The 20,593-nt window shown below is 41.6% G+C and overlaps 1 protein-coding gene across 2 annotated transcripts in view; it reads left to right on the plus strand.

Moving 5' to 3' along the window:
* LOC117400666 (A disintegrin and metalloproteinase with thrombospondin motifs 16-like) overlaps positions 1-20,593 on the plus strand; it is an 80,426-nt gene that overhangs the window by 17,292 nt on the left and 42,541 nt on the right. For both annotated transcript variants that reach the window (XM_034000931.3, XM_059022952.1), the window contains 6 exons: positions 909-1,111; positions 5,804-5,887; positions 7,113-7,272; positions 8,649-8,754; positions 9,892-10,029; positions 13,851-14,004. In XM_034000931.3, the coding sequence (XP_033856822.1) occupies positions 909-1,111; positions 5,804-5,887; positions 7,113-7,272; positions 8,649-8,754; positions 9,892-10,029; positions 13,851-14,004 (845 nt within the window). The remainder of the gene's footprint in view (positions 1-908; positions 1,112-5,803; positions 5,888-7,112; positions 7,273-8,648; positions 8,755-9,891; positions 10,030-13,850; positions 14,005-20,593) is intronic.

A 20,593-nucleotide genomic window follows, 5' to 3' on the forward strand; every position in this document is an offset into this window, starting at 1 on the left:
GACGCGAGACAAAGCCCCTAATATCGGGCCAATCCCGATTTTATCGGTACGTCTGGTCACCCAAAGTATAGTTATCTAATCCAAAACAATACATGATCACAGGTAGTACGCATTGAGTTAAAAACTGCAAGTAAGCGGTAGGAATTAATACATTTTATAATGAAATACATCATCACAAGTCACTTAAATGTTTTGAATATGATTATTTTAATCTGAAACTGACCTTAGTGAATTAACCTTGCTTAATTGGTATAACAAAAAATCAAGAACCCACAGCATCACATTTGGTTAACAACCATTGGCTTCTGTGGCATGTGACAGAGATAGCAGCAGAGGAACTGTGAACCCCTCCCTCCCACAAACGTTTGCTGAATGCGTTTGTGATACTCTTTATCTCTGTCTGTGCTTTGCTTGCCAAGTAAAACTGTCAATCGGCTATATACCAAAATGAAAAATCTAATCCTGCCTTTTGTTTAAGATATTCTTTAATATAATTTGTTTTTTTTTTTTTAGAAAAGGGTTTTGTAACAAAATTGATTTTGAAAAAACCTTACAACTAGACAGTCTGTCACTATCATGATAGTTATATAGCTGTGTGACTGAAGTCTGCTTCACCAAGACTGATGACTCTTATGTCCCACTCCTGCTCACTAATACAGCCTAGTGGAAAGGCAGATCTCTCATTGGTTGAATGCATCTAAGCCCTTCACCCAAGATGGAGAATACCCTTCTCAACCTAATATAGTTTATACCCTGCCCTCAACAGCAAGCTAGCACGGTTAAACTGTTATTGGATTTAAAGCAGTGCCCCTGTTTTTTTTCTTTTCTTTTCTTTTTTTTCTACAGAATTATATGGTTTGTATAGTATGTATATTGTGTAACATCTTCAACTCTGTCTTGTAAATCAGATAAGCCTAAACCTCCAGAGGAGGACATCTACATTTTGCCAGACGAATATACATACCTGTCCAGAAGCAAACGTGCAGTCATGTTCAAGTCCCAGAGAAACGAGAAGCTGAATGTGGAGACCCTGGTGGTGGTGGATAGAAAGATGATGCAGAATCACGGAAATGAAAATATAACTACATATGTTCTGACTATACTAAACATGGTAAGTGTCTAAGTTCCCTTTCAAGTACAAAATGTAACCATTGCCGAATGGGTATTTACCTCCTAAAGACCTGAATCCTGAAAATTGTTTACCAAACAATTGAGCTTGTGAAGCAGTCGTGACCCTGCCCCCGAGGGATCAAAAGAACTGTGGCTCAAGTCGCTCCTTCCCAGGGGACCCAGCATCTTAAGTCGGCTGACTTTGTGCTCTCCCCCCAGGCTGCATAGCTCCGGCTGTAGTTTATTATTTTTGTCTCGTTTTTGTTGCTTTGCCAATTCAAGATGGTTATTTATATTTTTATATTTGTGTAATTGTTAAATTACTGTTTTTTTGAAACTGAGAAAAATATTTCTGTTTTACAGATATTGCGTGATGCTTGACACGCAGACAGTAAGAGCAGCTGCTGGGCTCAGCAGATCTGCGCAGGACCCAGATACTAACTTCTGCTTTTTGTTGGTTGTATCACAACCACATTCTCAATGCCACTTTGGTGAACTCACTGAGTGGTTTTGCCAGTGGCTTTTACTGTACATTGCTTGTGCATTGCCACCCATGGCAAATGCGACCAGGTGGATCTGTACTGCTGGTACCGAGGTCGCCAACCCGCTTCTGCTCCCGACCCGGTACCGTCCCTGTACCGACCTGGTGCTAAAGTCACCAAATCAGTTCCGACCCTATACTGGCCTGGTGCTTAAGTTACCAAACCAGTACAGAACCGACCCAGCCCAGGTTCCATCCCTGTGAGATGCAAGGCCAGTCTGCCTGGGCCCAGAGCATGCCAAGGCGGCGCTAGTTAACCGCAGTTTCTGCTAGTTTCATGCCCCTTTCTTCAAGCCAACACTGGAGATGAGGTTGTCCCACAGTGCTAAAGAGTGCTTGGAGTCTGACCCTTGCATGAAATCCAGTCCTCCTGGGACCATCTGGCATCAGCTCCTGCTGTTTCCCATTCGATAGACATGGTGCAAGATACAGGGTGCAAGATGCGGAAAAGCTGGGCCTGGCCTAACAAGCTATGCCGGTATCCTGGTAGCATACCCGCTGCTGCTGCTGCTGTCCCTTCCCTTTACATAAGCCACAGGCCCTCGCCACAACAGCTGGATGAGCTGCGCCTGGTGAACAAAAATCTGCTTTGGTTGTCTAAGCTCATGGGAATCCACTAAGGAGCTACTTCACCTGCTTCCCAAGTGACTACCTCCAGTGACAGACTGGTGCCATCAGGCCCAGCAGCGTCAAAGATCGGCATAGCTGGCTCGCAGTGGAGACCATAATAGGTTCCTCTGCCCTACGCAGAGAAAGAAGGTGCAGGCCAAGCCACAGGCAAAGCAACATCAATCACGGAACCACAGGATGCTGCTGTCTCAGGAGGTAGCAGCACCTTTAGTTGGAGGAAGGGTTCTACTCAAGGTACTTCCTAGATCCAAAGTGGGATGGTGGCCTCAGACCGATCTTTGACCTCAGACAGGTTAACCTGTGTCTGAGTCGAAGGAGATTCAAAATGTTGACAGTGCAATGGCTGTTGCAGTCAATCAGGCCAGGTGACTGGTTCCCCAAGGTGGACATCAAAAATGACTATTTCCACATCCCAATAAAACCAGCGCACAGGAAGTACCTGTGGTTTACCTTTCAGGGAACAGCGTACGAGTTCAGTGTCCTGCCATTCAGCCTCTCCATAGCTCCATGTGCCTTCTCAAAGTGCTTGGAAGCTATTTTGGCCCCATTGCGACTCAAAGGCATCAGAGCACTCAATTATCTGCACGACTGGCTGATCTGTGCCGAGTCTCCAGCACAGTTTCATGCGGAACTTGTCACTGGCCACCTCCATCGGTAGGGCCTTACGGTGACTCATGCAAAGAGCCAGTTGACACCTTCCTAGACAGCCTTCTATCTGGGAGTGTACTTGGACTACTAGTCCATGCTAGACATTCTGTCGGACAGCAGATTGCAAAGAATAGCTGCCTACTTGGTGCTCTTTCAGCTAAACAGAGCACTACCTGTAGTACGTACCAGTAAGTTCTAGGCTTGATGGCAGCAGCTTCCCATTGAGTCCACTGCACATGCGCCCTTTGCAGGCCTTCAACAGCAGGGTCTTCCAGCCCATGTTGAACCATGACCGCCTATTCACAGTGTCCCATCTCTGTGTAAAGGCACTCTCTTGGTGGAAACAGCCGGCCCATCTACGCCTAGGCGTAGCGCTGGGCAGTGTCACCAGAAGGGAGGTAATCACCACGGACGGTCCAGCCTGGGCTGGGGCATTGTGTGAAATGGCTGGGGTGTGCAAGGTGTGTGGAACCCCCCCAAGGTTTTAGAACTTCATCAATGTTTTAGAACTTCAGGTTTACCTGGCCTTGCAGAATTTTGTACACAAGGTTCAATGGAGACATGTGTTTCTACGCACAGACAACACAACAGTGGTGGCCTACATCAACCACCAGGGCAGCCTGCGGTCGCCCAGTCTCCATTGTGTGGCCTGCAAGCTTTTGCTGTGGGTGCACGAGAACCTCCTCTCACTGCGGGCAGTACATCTGCCCAGGGTGACGAACTTGCCGGCGGACCGCCTCTCATAAGGAGTCCCCAGCAGCTCGGAGTGGAGGCTTCAATCTGAGGTGGTAAGCCTCATCTGAGAGAAGTTTGGGAGAGCAGAGATAGACCTCTTTGCCTCCCAGGAATCAGCCCACTGTCCCCTCTGGTTCTCCATAATATGAGGTGGGGAATTGCAGGGAATAGATGCCATGTCACACCAGTGGCCAAGGCATCTGTTATATGCCTTCCCACTGCTCACCCTGCTCCCGCTGTGTCTGGAGAAAATCAGGCAGGACCGGGCCAAGGTGCTCCTAGTAGCCCCATATTGGCCCAGGAGGATCTGGTTTTCAGCCTTGATGCAGCTCCTGGGCGGCCAGCCGTGGAGACTGCAAATGTGCTGCAGTAGACCTTATGGCATCCCGACCCATCTTTTATTATTTAAAAAAGCTTTCTTGCTTGCTATCACCTCCGCATGTAGCTTGTCTTGTTCGCTTTGTTTTTGCTGCATTTTCATCATATGAAATTGGAGGAAACGCTGTGTAAATGCACAATGAAGACAGACTGAGTTGGCACATGAGAAAAAAAAAAACACGCAGGCTGCGACTAATAAAGTACATTGTAACATTGAAGAGATGGGCTTTGTATCAGAAAACTGGTGACTGGTGATATATATAATGGGGATTGATTTTATAATACAAGGGCTATAAAACGCTACTGACGTGTATCTGGGCAACGGATATCCGTGCTGGAACCAGGATTATGATAATAACATTTAATAGTTTTGGTACTCACATGAAGTTAATACAACTCAATATAATATCTGCATGACAGAAACCTTTACTTGAATGTTTTAAAACAGAAAGTTTGGAAAGCATCATAAAAAGGTAAGACAAAAGTTGATAGAAACATTCAACTGCCATTTAAGCACTGACTGATTAACATAACTTATGTTGAAGCACTGACTTACTAACATGAGATTAGAGGAGCTGCAGATTTATTAAAATCAAGCCCTGACGCTATTTCATATGCAAGCATTAAAGATGCTTTGAGAAACAAATCATACCAGTACTATTGGATCCAAACATGGACACTGATGCTTATTTGATACTGGTGGTGAGACAAGGTAAACAGGCTCCTTGTAAAACAGCTGATCCTGGCTTTATGACACCCCGTCTAGCCACGCTAGTAGCGTCATCTGAGTGCTAAATACAGTGGCCCTCTTTTAAATATCCCTCTAAATATTTCAACGATCAGATCAAAACATTTCACCACTCGAGATGAGCAATCAAAATAGCATTAGATTACAAGGGTAGCACTGAAAAAGTCAGTCCGTGCGGGTATATTTAATACCTTGTGGGTCACCAAGAAAGCTGTGTGGATCATTTAACATGGCAGACAGAGTATAAATAAACCCATTTACACAGCACTGCTGTGCTGAAAAGGTAAATAAAGTTGCAGACTAGGAAATTATACTTGTCTCCCTGCCAGTGAAAACCAATAACCCTTATTCAAGGGACAGTTTAGAAGTCGGTAAAATACAGACCTAGACACAAGTGTGTTTTACATTTCCAGTTAACTAAAAACTCAGAGTTTATAAACTTTATCTGGATAATCACTAGGGATGTGCAATTGGTGAGTTTGTTAAAGATTTACAATGGAAGATCTTTGACAAACTCACTGTTTCAGGGTTGTAAACCACAAGTATTTCCCTCATGTTAATTTCTATATTGCATTCTACCTTGCTCAAGGAGTCCGGAAGGTAAAACATGCGAGTGACTTTATGAAACATGTCAAACAGTAATAATTGATGATTAATAACATATCTTTAAATAATAAACAAATAACAAATGTAACACTATGCAAATTATGAAGGTATACAATATTGCTTTATGTTAAAAATGCTTAGGGAAGTTAGTGAGGAGTCATACCTAACTACTCAAAGTAGACAGAGAGGTGAGAAACCTGGGAAAACTAGCAATGTTTTAACAGGGGCTGACATTTTGAAAACAGAATTTTGGGAATCGAATTCTCAAGACTGTTGAGGTTTTTTTTTTTTTTCCTGCTGGCTCTGTGTTATCGGAAATGTTTAGAAATACAATACATATTCCTCAAAGGCAAGGCACAAGCACCCCATCCATGATTTAATTCTGTTTAACCTGTTCTTTCTGTAAGGTGTCTGCGCTGTTCAAAGATGGAACAATAGGAGGAAACATAAATATTGCAATTGTGGGCCTCGTGCTTTTGGAAGACGATCAGGTATGTGTGTATGTATTACAAATAATGTATCTGGATACTAACTTTGTTTTTAAGGAGAGGGGCAATTTCCCAACAAGGCAGGATTAGATCTGTGTGAGAACCCAATTGTTCTTGCCATAACTCCTGCTTATTTACAAGCATGCAGAGTGTGCTAACAGTGTACTGCTGTCATATTAAAAATATACTACACGTATGCTCAGAGCGTACTACATCACAGGGGGATTTGTACATCCTATAAACATCTTATCAGTGCTTACTTTACAATTAGGTGGCACAGTTCTAAGACTAGTTTCCCTTTGAACCTAAAATCCCTAGAACTGCTGTTTTTTTGTTCAATTTGCTTGCTGAATGGCTTTGCGCTTTTAAAGTTTAATTACTGGCTGTTCAATCACATGGATCGTTGCCATGCGGTTTCCAGTTAAGGGAATAGAAGGCTGTGTGGTCCAGTGGTTAAAGGAAAGGGCTTGTAACCAGGAGGTCCCCAGTTCAAATTCCACCTCAGCCACAAACTCATTATGTGACCCTGAGCAAGTCACTTAACCTCCTTGTGCTCCGTCTTTCGGGTGAGACGTTATTTTAAGTGGCTCTGCAGCTGATGCATAGTTCACACACCCTAGTGCCTGTAAGTCGCCTTGGATAAAGGCGTCTGCTAAATAAACTAATAATAATAATAATAAGGGGGCTGTGGGAGTAGGGAGCAAAAGCTATCTTTGTAGATCGCACACCTGTGCTAATTTTAATGAATTTAAAACCATTCGCTGCAGAATGTAAAAAGATGAGCGCCCTCTTGCTTTGTCCTGGCCATTACCAGCTGACACCTGATTTTAATTTTATTTTACATAAGACAATGCTTACTGTCCTGTACACCCATTTGCCTTTTGATTCTGCAAGGCACCACTTGATTACCTAATCCAGAGCTCACTGGGGATCACAATATCCCCTGCCTGTTTCTTCTTTCATGAAGCATTACCTTGGCACCACTTGATTACCTAATCCAGGGCTCACTGGGGATCACAATATCCCCTGCCTGTTTCTTCTTTCATGAAGCATTACCATAACAAAGATGTTGAGGTGGTTTGTATGCCTGCCTGTCCCTGTGCATTTTATCTTTTTATGGACAATTATTCAGTTCAGGCAAGAAGTGAGGTATAAATGAATAAACAATGATCTCTCCCTTTTTCTTCTCTCTTGTTTTTTGTGGTGCTGGCGGTGGGGTTCACGGCAGGCAGGGCTGGTCATCAATCACCATGCCGACCACACTTTGAACAGCTTCTGTCAGTGGCAGTCAGGGTTGAGTGGAAAGGATGGGAGCCGCCACGACCATGCCATTCTGCTGACCGGGCTGGATATCTGCTCCTGGAAGAATGAACCCTGTGACACTTTAGGTAAACCTTTTTTTTTTAACTGCAAATCTAAACTTAGAAAAAGACCAATGGGTCCTTTCTGATTTGATTACCTCATCCAAGACTGGACCTCACAAATGTCAGAGAGCACACTTGAGGTGGTAGTTGTATTTGAGGTGGTTGCTGTTTTTTAAAAGGTTAGGTAAAAGGTTAGGTAACTCTTCAGAACAATCCATGTAAATGCCTTGTAGACTTATAATCAGTCCTGTCTTGGCTGCCAATGGTGTCCATATTTACAGCATTATGACGTGTTTTTTTGGGGGGGTTTTTTGACACTTGTATGTTAAGTAGGGACTTAGAGATTAATATTGTGGCCATTGAAGCTAGAGTCTGAATGTGACTCGGTAAGTTACACAAAGATGTAGATTTTGAAAAGGATACAAACTGGATAGTATGCCCTCTGGTTAACATCCCAGCATAGCGAGTTGCAGATCTGTTAAGGTAGGGACAATTCACTGCTGGAGTTTTGTGTCTTTTAGATGAGATTAACAATTTAAGGTTCATCTGTTTTATGGGTGAGCTTTTTTAGCACTTGTAAAAGAACAGCATGGGTGATGACTTCCCTTTCAGGATAGGTTCCCAGAAATATGTTATATCCCTATCTTAGTATATGTCAATGAGGTACAAGGGTTTATGAATGCCTTAAACGTTAAGGTATTAATATGGTATAAACCCTTGACTACGTAACCAGTGACTTCCTCAAAAGGTCACCAAGGTTACGAGTAGTGCAAGGCGACGTGATACAAATGTGTTTGTAAATAAATGACTTTGGTTTTCACCAAAACCATTCAGAATGGTTGATTCAAAACATAATAAAAAGGTGAAATGAAATTACATAGGTTCCGAAAAATATATTGTTATGTGTGCCCACATGTTGCTGCAATTTTTATTTTATTTTCATTGTTAACATCCTGACAACTTTTTACACTTACAACTTACAAAGTCTGTTTCAAAGCTATTTTCAAAATGGCCGCTCTAGTGCACTAGGGTTTGCGATCTGTCCTATAAATCACTGCGGGAAGAGCGATTTAAAAAAAACAAAAAAAAAACATAACAAGTGCTATGGTTTTCTGTTCCGTACCACATGGATCGTTATTGCTGTTACCTGTTTGACAATGTGGACAATAATCCTTACACTATCGGTGCACTAGAAAAGAGCTTTGAAACAAAATTTAAAGTTGTAAGTCTAAAAGTTGTCAGGATAATAACAATGAAAAGATTACAGGTACGTTATTTAAACAGTTGGACCAACACGTGGGGACGTGCAACGCTATATTTTTTGGTACTTACTCTTTAAGCAGAGGTTGGGAAATGATTCATATGTGTATAACTGAATTTGTAAAATGATATCCCCTCAGGTTTTGCACCAATCAGCGGGATGTGTAGTAAATATCGCAGTTGTACTATCAACGAAGATACTGGACTTGGACTGGCTTTCACTATCGCACATGAATCGGGTCATAAGTAAGATTTCTTCATCTGAGATTTGACAAGGCTGGGTTAGCTGTAATGTGTGGCTGGAGTAGAGGTGTCTTGTAGAGTAACAATTTATTGAATTATTTGAAGATATGCATTCTGGGCACCTACAATACTAAAGTGCAAAAACATTCTAGGGTGACTATTAGTTTAGATTATTACTAGCAAAATTATAGGATTTACATATTAGTTTAAAACTTGATGGCACAGATTAATTCCAATTTTATTTTCTGTTTTTAAATGGTGGGGGGTACCCTGAATTAAAAAAAGAAATAACATTTTATTATTCCAGTGAAATGGTGGCCAGTTTCACTTACAAGCATATATTGTGAAGTGTGAACTGAATACAGTGTCTTGTATTAGAAAATTTGATGGACTGAAAATTATGGAACACACTCGTTGATATTTGAAATACAGTAATAAAAAAACAAAATACCCTATAGATAGAGTAAGCATAAACCAGCCTTGTAAATTATTAGGGTGCTTGTATGTTCTTGTTCTAAACAGCTGATAGCAACTGAGAAGGGCCTCAATTTCACTTCTTATCAAAGAAACAATCTTTTGGGGACACCCAAGTGTTGTGATTTATGTGTACCAGTTTATATAATACCTTAATCTTGCAAACCATAATATTACTGTACATGTATATTATTATTATTATTATTATTATTTATTTATTTCTTAGCAGACACCCTTATCCAGGGCAACTTACAATTGTTACAAGATATCACATTATTTTTACATACAATTACCCATTTATACAGTTGGGTTTTTACTGGAGCAATCTAGGTAAAGTACCTTGCTCAAGGGTACAGCAGCAGTGTCCCCACCTGGGATTGAACCCACGACCCTCCGGTCAATAGTCCAGAACCCTAACCACTACTCCACACTGCTACCCTATGAAACATTAATATGACAATTTGGAAGAAAAATAATCCTTTAATTGTGAACTATATTTGACCCAAGTATTTACCCGTTTACAATTAACTCTCAGACTCCATGTAAATCTCTTGTTTTTTGTTGGCTGAGACAAGGCTGTATGTCATCTTCACAGCTCAGTGCTATCATTTGCCTAAAAAATATGCTTGGTAAAATTTCTTCACATAGATTCTTCTTTTTTTTAAGCTTTGGCATGATTCATGATGGTGAAGGAAATGTTTGCAAAAAGTCTGAAGGCAACATCATGTCTCCAACACTGGCTGGCCACAATGGGATCTTTTCATGGTCTGCATGCAGTCGGCAATATCTTCACAGGTTTCTGAGGTACACATTCCATTTTTACTTTATTATAATTATGAGAAATCTCCATTAAAGGGTGCTGGAATAAATGATTAAAGGTGTAATAATGGCAGTGTTTACCGGTTTCTAATCGCAATAACATTGATTATCAGGCATTGTTTTGTCTGTGTGGTAAGCCGTGGTCTTCTTGGCGGTAACCCTCCTAACATGTTCACCTAAGGCAGTAAGGTTTCTTCATCTTAGTCAGCCAGAAGACTCTCTAAAGATGTTTAATGTGAGAGGAGGTGAGTCTTTTATAAACCATCCACATTGCTCTGTACTGCACAGTCTATATGTTGTCAGAAGGACTGAACCGAGAACAAGACATATTTTAGTGGACCTCTGTGATGGGGTACACCCTGCCCCTGTGTGTGTATCTAATATTTTGTTTTTGTGTTGTATTGTTGTTTAAAAACATTGTTTAGTTTGTAAAAACACAATGTTTTGTTGTTATTTTGCAGAATGAATGGGATTAAAATTCCCCATACATGCTAAACTCGTGTAGAATGTGGCGGTCTCCAGATAGATTAATTTCTTGCTACTTTGTAGACGGTCACATGTATAAAAGTCTGTAGCTGTGGCTGAGCAGGGTTGTGTGTGTTCAGAGGCAGAACGTGAGTAAAGAGAACTGAGAAATATAGAAATATAAGCAATTGCTACTAGTGCTGGTTATACACCAGCACGATACTTGTTTGTTTTGTTCCATGTCTGTTTGTCTGTTTATTTTGGCCACTGTGCCGTTTTGTTTGTACAAGTATTTTGTGTTTGTTTAAACCTTACATTTATTATTATTATTATTATTATTATTATTATTATTATTATTAAACGTGCAGTGCTTTTCCGACATTGTCTCGGAGAGTCCTTTGTTTACCTCCTCTACTAAGTAGGGCATAGAGAGTGGGTAGAAAATTGGAATGTAGATGTCATGCGGTAGAGTTGTTTGTAAACTAGCCATATGGTGGTTTTATCTATCGGAGATTTAGAGTTGTTGCTTAGCAGCGAGATGATGGAGTCTGTGCTTATTTGTGGTGATTTGTGAGATGCCAGATCGACCCCACCTAGGAACCGGAGGAGTTTCCAGGCTTTGCCGCTTGACCTCATAAAGTCAATGACTCTAGCAGTGCGGTCACGGTGTCTGTTTTTTTGTTGGCTTTGTACTGCTGGAAGAGTGCTTCACTTTGAGGTGACCAGCAAGGAGTGTACGTTCTTCTGACACTGTGGGCAATGTTCTCCATGGCAGCTGTTTTGATGAGGCATATGAAGCGGCAGAAATTGGCCGGTGTTGGTGGTATCCGTCAGATGGTTTTCCCAATGGTTGCTGTATATCCTGACCAATCTGCAGATTGAAGGTTCCAGCGGGGCTTCGATACCGATCTGATGACCAGGATTTGTAGGGCGATGTGGACCGTTACAGGTTGATGTTGACTGTGAGAAAAATTGTCTAGGACTGACTTTGAAGATGGTAGTGGGAGGCTGTTATTGTCTTGTGATACAAAGTCTGGGTTATAACACTTTCTCCACTGGGCTGACCTGAAAGTACAACAGTGCTTGACGTCTTCAATATACCCATGATGATAGTTGTTCTCCAGCTCAATTGTTGTTATCATAGCCCCATAAAGTATGGTGGCTATTGAAATCCTCGATGTGGGTCACTGGGTGATTTGGTGCTGGAAGCGCTGGGCATGGCCATTTCGTACATGGTGGCTTGTACAAGTTTACCACTGTCAATTTGCCAATCTTAATAGTGATGGTGTGTAAGTCCATGATAGGCAGCACCTGTACAGTGTCCTTCACGTGTTACTTGACGTTGGTGGCAAGTCAGTTTTTCGAATGGTGTCTTGCAGAGACAAGGGCATATCCGTGATCTTCGATCGGTGGCCTTCACTCTCCATGTGGGTTTCTTGCAGCACAAGGATATCAGTGTTTTGGATCCTCAGGTGCCTGGCAAAGTATTCACACTTGGCGCGGGATAGGCCCTCGACTTTGAGCTGCATGATCTGCAGTGATGGGTATATCAGTAGATTTGTTTGTCCCTGAAAGAGGCCATTCACACTGTAAGTTAAGCAATAACATTGATAGAATGAGTTTACGTGGATCTCTTTTAATTTACTGTAAATGTGACATAAATGTATAGATGTCAGCCCTAGCACCATCACTGGCCTATTCCAGGATATTTCAAATAGAGTGCTATAGATAAAAAGTTTATTTTGCTTCCTGATTCCTAATCACTTCCTGTTTTGTTGTTCAAACTCACTGTCTAGCTGCAGGGCATGGCAGTAGTAGTGCTAACAGTGCTAATAAGAGCTAAGAAAATGGATTTTAGTCTTGCGAAATGAAGTCAAGCTATTCTTCGGTGATAATAGCTTTAACCCTTTGTGGTCCTATGTCGGACCTGGTCCGACATCGTAATTTTTCCTTTCCAGTCCAAAGTCGGACCCTGTCCGACATCATCAAAAAGACGCAAAAAACAGGTATCTAGTCGTTTTTTCTCCGGAAAAAGCCGAGAAAACCATTCAATGGCCGATTGAGACCGATAGGAGTCGAGAGAATCCGAAAAAAAGGGGCGTATCTCATGAATACTGATAGACCCGACACCGCATAGATAACACGGACATAAACAAACAAGATAGCTGCTTCCGCATCCAGCGCTCAAAGAACATCACAGACATTTGCAGAGCTTTTTTTAGATGTTATAGTAATAAAATAACAACTTGGATCGCATTATTGAGGAGTTTGGTGATAAAACGAGTGATCAGGAGATGATTTATCGGTATGTACTACTATTACGAGGTATGTAAAAAATATAGAGAACAAGGGGTGGGACGGGGCTGGAGATGCAGTACTGAGTGTCCTGTTGATATGTAGTGCCTTTTAAACCTGTTTTACTGTGGAAAAAATACTTTTAAACAGCGCGTCTAAAATAAACTGCGCGTATGAAAATAAATGACACACGCTGAATAAATGGACCGCAAAGGGTTAAAAAAGGGCAACATCCAAGACTTATTATTGATAACAATTGCGCCATTATGTCCTTTTTTCCCCACTTCTGCTTGTCTGGTCTTTGTACAACCACCAACATTGTTATGGCAAAGAACGAATCGGAGGACGTCTGTGATTGGTGTAGGGTGCTGAAGTGCACTTAAGAAATACATTTTCTCTTCCGCTTAATTGTTGCTTTTTTGTTGTTGGCATTGTTGATTTCTTTACCTGTTAGGCCATAACCTCTGACACAACATATTTATATGATTTTAATTAGGGTCCTGGGAATGCGGCTAGTTGTTCAAGTTGGTGAATCAAAGACACAAAAATAAAGCAGCTAGATTATTATTATTCCATATGTAAACATTCTTTCAGTTCTTTTAAAGCTTCTAAAGAAAATCTCAAAAAGGGCCGACCAGCAAACTTGCTATAGATACAGATGTTTGAACGCAAATCACTAGTAAATGTAATTTCCACACATGGTTACCCGATGCGCTTGCATAAAGTGAATAGTGATGTATTACAATATGAATGTAGCCGGACATAGAAAAACATGCCGTTTTGTTAAACAGTTACCTATACATTATTTAGGTTCTTAAGTATTTAATGCTCAATGCAAAACCGATATTTAAAAAAAACTAAGCTAAAACCTTGATTTTGGCACCTTAGAATGTGACCACTTACTAAGAGGTGGTGGTACAAGTGAAAAGGGTTAATAACAGCTAGCTTTGGAACATCATACTACTGTCACACTTTCTCTGATTTGATATGCTGGTTTAAGGACATGATGGATTCTAGACCAACAATCTGTTCTGTTGTTGTTGCAGCTCTGCCCAGGCCACCTGTCTTGCAGATGAGCCCAAGTCTGTGAGGGAGTACAAGTATCCGGACAAGCTTCCAGGGGAGCTGTATGATGCAGACACCCAGTGCAAGTGGCAGTTTGGGGAAAAGGCTAAGCTCTGCACATTGGACTTCAAAAAGGCAAGGACAGAGCATTGAATCTTGATTATACTTGAGGAACAAAGGGTGTGTAGGAAGGCTCACATTTTGATCCAGTTACTGCCGGTTTGAGTGGAATTCCGTCAGAGCATAAAGAAGATTCTTACCTCTTCTGATGAAACCACACAACGTGAACTCCCAGTCTCCATGTCGGTTGGGTCACGTGAAAGAACCAGATCTCTTTCCCAGAGATCCTATTTATAATCCTCATTGGCACCAAATCTGTGCTTATTTTTGTTCGGGGAAAAAAAAAAGTATAGGGTTAGGATTTTTTTTCTCTTCATTTTTCTGCTTCTATGCCTTTCATCTGTTTTAAGTGTGGTTCCCCACTTTCTCCATCGTCTAACACAAATGTATGTTTAATGTGTGTAGACATGTCAGTCACTCCAACTCACAAGGAAGCTCCTTCCCCTTTGGTGTTCACCGTTTTGATAAAGCTTGTTCTACACCCTCTACTTCTAAAAAAGCAGGCAGCCCAGAGAACAAAGGGGTTCAGGTTTTTCTCCTCCAAGGAAAAGAACGAGAAAATCCACACACTCCCACAGCAGCAGGGAGAGAGACGTGCCGGCGAAATCAGCGACCACCATTATGGAGGCTCCAGCCACGATTCAACCATCCCTTCCACAGCTACCAATGCCTAAAGATCTATTTTTTCAATGGCTAAAGGAATATGAGCAGTTAAAACAGGTTCAGCCTTTACAGCCTGTAGCTCATACAACAAGTTCTGGTACCGTTGCACCCAGAAGTACACAGGAGCAATACTTTCCAGGTGCCCCCACCCTAGGGGATGATGATGTCATTGACTCCGCCAGCGAGGAGGACGTTTTTGAATACACAGACGACCCCTCTCCCATATACACAGATGCAGATGATGTACTGAGAAGGATTTCATCCTCTCTCAGAGTACAACCCCAGACCTGTGCAGATCAGGATGACTTCCAGAGCATCTTAGATGCAAGGGATAAAAAAGTCTATGAAAGGTTCCCCTTCCATGTGGTGGTCTGGAGGCCTGTTGAGGCTATTTGGCAAAGATCTGCTACTTCTGCACCATGCCTGCCCAGAGTAGATAAATTATACATGGTACCAGTGGATCATAAAAAACACCTTTTCAAACAACCTAAACTGGATACTATCATAGCTACACCAACTGCAGGTATGTCCTCTAGATATGCTTCTTTGAATGGATCTGATAAAAAAGAATTGATCATTTCTTTAAAAAGTCATGGCAGTGACATGTAGAGGTGGGGAAGAAGGTGTGTTGGCTTTTCCTCTCTCTGTGGCTGAGAGGTGGGCCTTGGGGGATTGCTGACCCTATAAGATAATGCTCTGTTGTTCCATCAGCCTGCCCCTCTAAGATGAAACGAGCCAGCTGGCGGAAGCTCTGCTGACGGACCGAGCACGGCCGGAGAAGAACGAGCACAACAACTAATTAATTTTAAAAGAAAAAGAAAATGAATTTTTAGGAGCAGGGAAAAACTTGGGTAGAACCCCGAACAGTACGAGCAGGTTGAGGGATCGGGTGAGCATAGGACGGCGACCCGGGCCGTGTGGATAGCGACGGTCGGGGTAACGCTGCCGAGTGCAGAACCTTTATTTTGTAGTTTTATTACTGTGTTTTATGTTCCCTTTTTCTTTCGCCTTTTGTTTTCATTATTCTTTTGAGCACCTGTGAGTGCGAGACATTGGACTACCTGTATTGGTATTACTGTGGACCTGACTGCCATTGTCGGTATTCAGGCCACAGACAACAACGCCCTCTGCGGGCTAAAGAGAAAATAAAGCCAAATAAAAGAAAATAATAAAACTGGGCACCAGTGCATGTATTGCAAATAAATCTTCTGCCTCCCGTGTGTGTGTCAGTGAATTCCCCACCACCCTTCCACACTCCATTGATACTAAAGCCAGAGCTGTGGCTAATGACATCTCTGCAAGATGGTGCATCCAAATGAAAACATCTTTTCTGTCTGCAGACACCCAGATTAAAATATTGGAGATACCCTTTCAGGGGGATCTTTTATTTGGCACCAGCCTGAAAGATTCCCTGTATGATAAGGCTAGACAGGCGATTTAGATCTTGCTCTATTACAGGGAGAGGTGCACCGTCCAACAGGGTTTTTTTCAAGAGACAAAGGTCATTCAGAAACAAGCCACCTCTACCATGGTTCAACAAGCAGGGCTGCTTTTAACGTGGCCTGGAGTTCAGATCATGTCGAACAGTACGTGGCTATCATAAAGAGGGAGGTTGACCCTCAATCTCCTGACATTTTCTCAGCCTTCAAACCCCCCCCCCCCCCCCTTCCCCACCCCACCCCACCCCTTCCACTGCCAACGGTAGGAAGGGTGTCTCATTTTCTAACCAGCTGGGAAAAAATTACATCAGATCCCTGGGTCCTGGGGCTTATTCAACAGGGCTACAGGATTCCGTTCCAGGTTTTCCACCATCAACAGCCATCATCCAGACAGTATTAGACTGGTCAAAGCCAAAGGGCATCTGCCTGCAAGAGGAAATAACAAATATGCTGCATTCCCATGCCATAGAAGAGGTCCCCTTATCTTCACAAACCCAGGGCCATTACTCAAGACACTTTCTGATGCAAAAGAAAAACATACTTAATAAGCTCTTAGGACCACCATTAGATTCCATAGCAACTTGTGACATGAAGTATCTGAAGGCATTCTTGATGGCAGTGACATCGGCAAGAAGAGTAAGCGAGCTCCAAGCACTGGTTATTGATGCACCATATTTTCAGTCTTTTAAGGACAGGATTGTGTGCAGAACTAATCCTCAATTCTTACCAAAGGTGGCAACTGAATTCCATATAAATCAAATCATAACATTTCCAGATTTCTACCCAAAACCTCACAAATCAAGTGAAGAAGCTAGACTTCATCTTATAGATGTCAGAGCCCTAAACTTCTACATCCACAGGACTATCGGTAGCAGACCATCAGGGCAACTTTTTATCTCCATCAACTCACCAGACAACAGAAAACCTGTCTCTAAACAGATGATTTATCACTGGATAACATCATACATTGAGTTCTGTTAGTGTTGACAGCAAAACAGTTCCAAAACCCACTCAGTAAGGGGAGTGGCTACTACTTGGGCAAAATTAAAATCTGTTTCAATTCAGGACATCTGCAGTGCCGCCACTTGGGCATCTTTCAATACTTTTATCAAACACTATAACTGCAATGTATCTTGCTCTCAACCTAAATTTGCTCATTCTGTTTTATCTGTGGTTTCTTCTACCAGCATCTAACCTACTGCCCCTCAGTCTACATACTTTGGTATAGTTCACGTTGTGTGGAGTTCATCAGACTAAGTAAGAAGACGAAGATTACCTGTAATATGATTTCTTCATTGGACTCCACACACCTATATCCCACCCTCCTGTCCCCCCTTTTTTCTTGTTTTTTGGTTTGGTTTGTTTTGGTGAAATTTGGACAACCCGACTTACGTGGGGTGGGGGTTATGGAGGAGGAGTACGTATTTGGCGCCAATGAGGAATATAAAAAGGATCTCTGGGAAAGAGATCTTGTTCTTTCTCCTGACCCAAGCGACATGGATACCGGGAGTTCACGTTGTGTGGAGTTCATCATCCAATGAAGAAACCATATTACAGGTAATCTTTGTCTTACTTATTAAAATGGAGGGTCATATAGTACCAAGATGAAGCTGAAATGATAATTACTGGTGAAATAGTTAGAAAATAATTAAGCTCACCCATTTTAATTCCTGAAATTGGATTGTATTTTGTTTAATTGAATTTGGTTATTCAATTTGTGTTTTAAATTTTTTTTTGGTGTCTTGCCTGGGCAGCGATTACCGCTGACAGCTTGGCCTTTCTCCACTATTCTTTTTGACAGGCTTGCAGAGTTCACATACTCTCTGGTGTGGGTGGAGGCTGGGAGGTTTCCCTGTAAATGTCAGGCTTTCATGATTTCCCCAAGCCTTGCTGAGACTTGGCCCACACACAGACGATCACCAGGGGATGTTACATCTTTTAGTTTTTATTGGATCCTGGGCTGCTTACCCCTGTGACTTTGATCCGAGTAAAATTGTGTAGGTAAACCCTGGAACATTCTTATATATTTCTGTACAGTACAGGATGCCAATGGGAAACTCTGTTGGCTCTAACCCTGGGTATAAACTACGACCCTAGTATAAAGTTACTGAACCCTGCAAAATATGCATCCACTGTGTTTAAGAAAACCAGTTGTTGCCAGTCTACATATATAGCCTTGGGACTGACTTTTCACCACACATTGTTTTGTTATTTCAAGGTTTCATAAAAACTAGACATACTGTAAATAAAAAATAAATAAAAAAACACCTTTTTGTTTTGGTAAAAGAAAAATATAGTGTTACATGTCCCCGCGTGTTGCTACAACTATTTAAATAATGTACCTGTCATTTTTGTTTTCATTGTAACATCCTGACAACTTTTTTACACTTTTATAACTTAAATGTCTGTTCCAAAGCTTGTTTTCAAAATGTCTGCTCTAGTGCACTGGGGTTTGAGATATGTCCTCTAAATCACTGGAGGAAGAGCGATTTAAAAAACCCAAAAAAACACCATGATTCGTTGTGAGCAATAATCCTTACACTATCAGTGCACTAGAGCAGACATTTGGAAAATAGCTTTGAAACAGTTAAAAAGTTGTCAGTCTCTGTAAGTTACCTTGGATAAAGGTGTCTGCTAATCAAACAAATAATAATAAATAGCTTGACAAACCCGCCAGCCAGCTTGTAATAGGGATTTTGCCTGTCCATCTTCTAATTGTGAGGTGGGTTCTTGCCCAAAACGATCAAATGTTGCTGCTATGTTGTCATTGTGATTTCACGGCCTGTCGTGTGATGTGACTTAGGAACAGAGAGTATGGGCAGAAATTAGTTGAGCTCAATTAATCATATTCTGTTCTTTGCCTCTTCTTAAATAAGGAAGAACTTCCTAAGCCTTGGTAGCAACTGTGGAAACAATACACACACTCAAATCACAGGAAAAACTGGTGTTCCTAATTGAAGAATAGCAAAAAGCTCTTAAAATCTGCCATTGGTAGATGGTTGATAGTATTTTGACCTCAAAGGTTGATGATTCAAGCCATTGTTATTGTTCAAGAAGGCAAAACAGGGTTGCAGTAAGTAGTTTTACATTTCTACAAATGATTATTATTATTATTATTATTATTATTATTATTATTGCTAATATTATGCATTTTGTTTGTTATATAGCATTTTTGCTTATCTAAGACCTACCATACTTGTTTCCATCGATTCCATTTTTTTATTGTTAGTCCTGCAGTAGCTCATTGTTTGTGAAATAATATAATACTCTAGAGTTCTTTTTTTTTTAGTGGTCTATTGAGAAATTCTTTTAAAATATTGTGCCCCTCTAGCCAGCATTCCCTTACTTTACTTTGTGAGAACTCAGATATAGAATAGCAAAATGCTTGTTATTGGGAAAGTTCTCATAACCTTTAGCACAATTGGACCTTTGAAGCTTCTGCTTTCAGACTGTTAAATTTAGTACTGGTTCCTTCTCATAAATGCTACTACTTTGAGAGATGAATCATGTCAGCAACTCAGTAAGTGATTTGAGATATATATTGTAACAGAGCCTCATGGCTTTCACACGCACAGTTTATTTTAGACGTGCTGTTTAAAAGTTTTTTTTTCCACAGTAAAACAGGTTTAAAAGGCAGTGCATATCAACAGGACCCTCAGTACTGCATCTCCAGCCCCGCCCCACCCCTTGTTCGCTATATTTTTCAAATACTTCTTAATAATAGTACATACGGATAAATCATTTCTTGATCACTCGTTTTATCACCAAACTCCTCAATAATGCGATCCAAGTCGTTATTTTATTACTATAACATCTAAAAAAAGCTCTGCAAATGTCTGTGATATTCTTTGAGTGCTGGATGCGGAAGCAGCTATTTTGTTTGTTTATGTCCGTGTTATCTATGTGGTGTCGGGGCTATCAGTATTCATGAGATACGCCTGTTTTTTTTTTTCGGCTTCTCTCTGCTCCTATCGGTCTCACTCGGCCATTGAATGGTTTTCTCTGCTTTTTCCGGAGAAAAAACGACTAGATACCTGGTTTTTGTGTCTTTTTGATGATGTCGGACAGGGTCCGACATTGGACTGGAAAGGGAAAATTGCAATATCGGACCAGGTCCAACATAGGACCGCAAAGGGTTAAAAATCAAAATGAAAACAAACACCTAGCTCTTTTCGAGCACTACCTAAACTTATGCAGGTCCCTGACTAGCTCGCAGGACAGCTAAGCCATTTACCTGGCATAAAGCAAAAATACCCCAAAAAAAATACGAACCTGGGCGAACCTGAGGGAGGGTCGGTTCCTCTTCCGGCACAGCCAGGTAGAGACAGGTAGGGACCATGGACCAGCAATGAGGGACGCCAGCGACGTCTGGTAGCAGCCCAGTGACTTCTTGGTGCTCGGGGAGAATGGAGTAGGGAACCAGAGGAAGAACTGTGGCCGACGGTGCAGCCTCCTGTGCTCCAGGTCTAGCACATGGAGGTCCAGGCAATCCGGCAGGGTGT

Source organism: Acipenser ruthenus, chromosome 4 (genome assembly GCF_902713425.1).
Source record: "Acipenser ruthenus chromosome 4, fAciRut3.2 maternal haplotype, whole genome shotgun sequence".
Taxonomy (NCBI): domain Eukaryota; kingdom Metazoa; phylum Chordata; class Actinopteri; order Acipenseriformes; family Acipenseridae; genus Acipenser; species Acipenser ruthenus.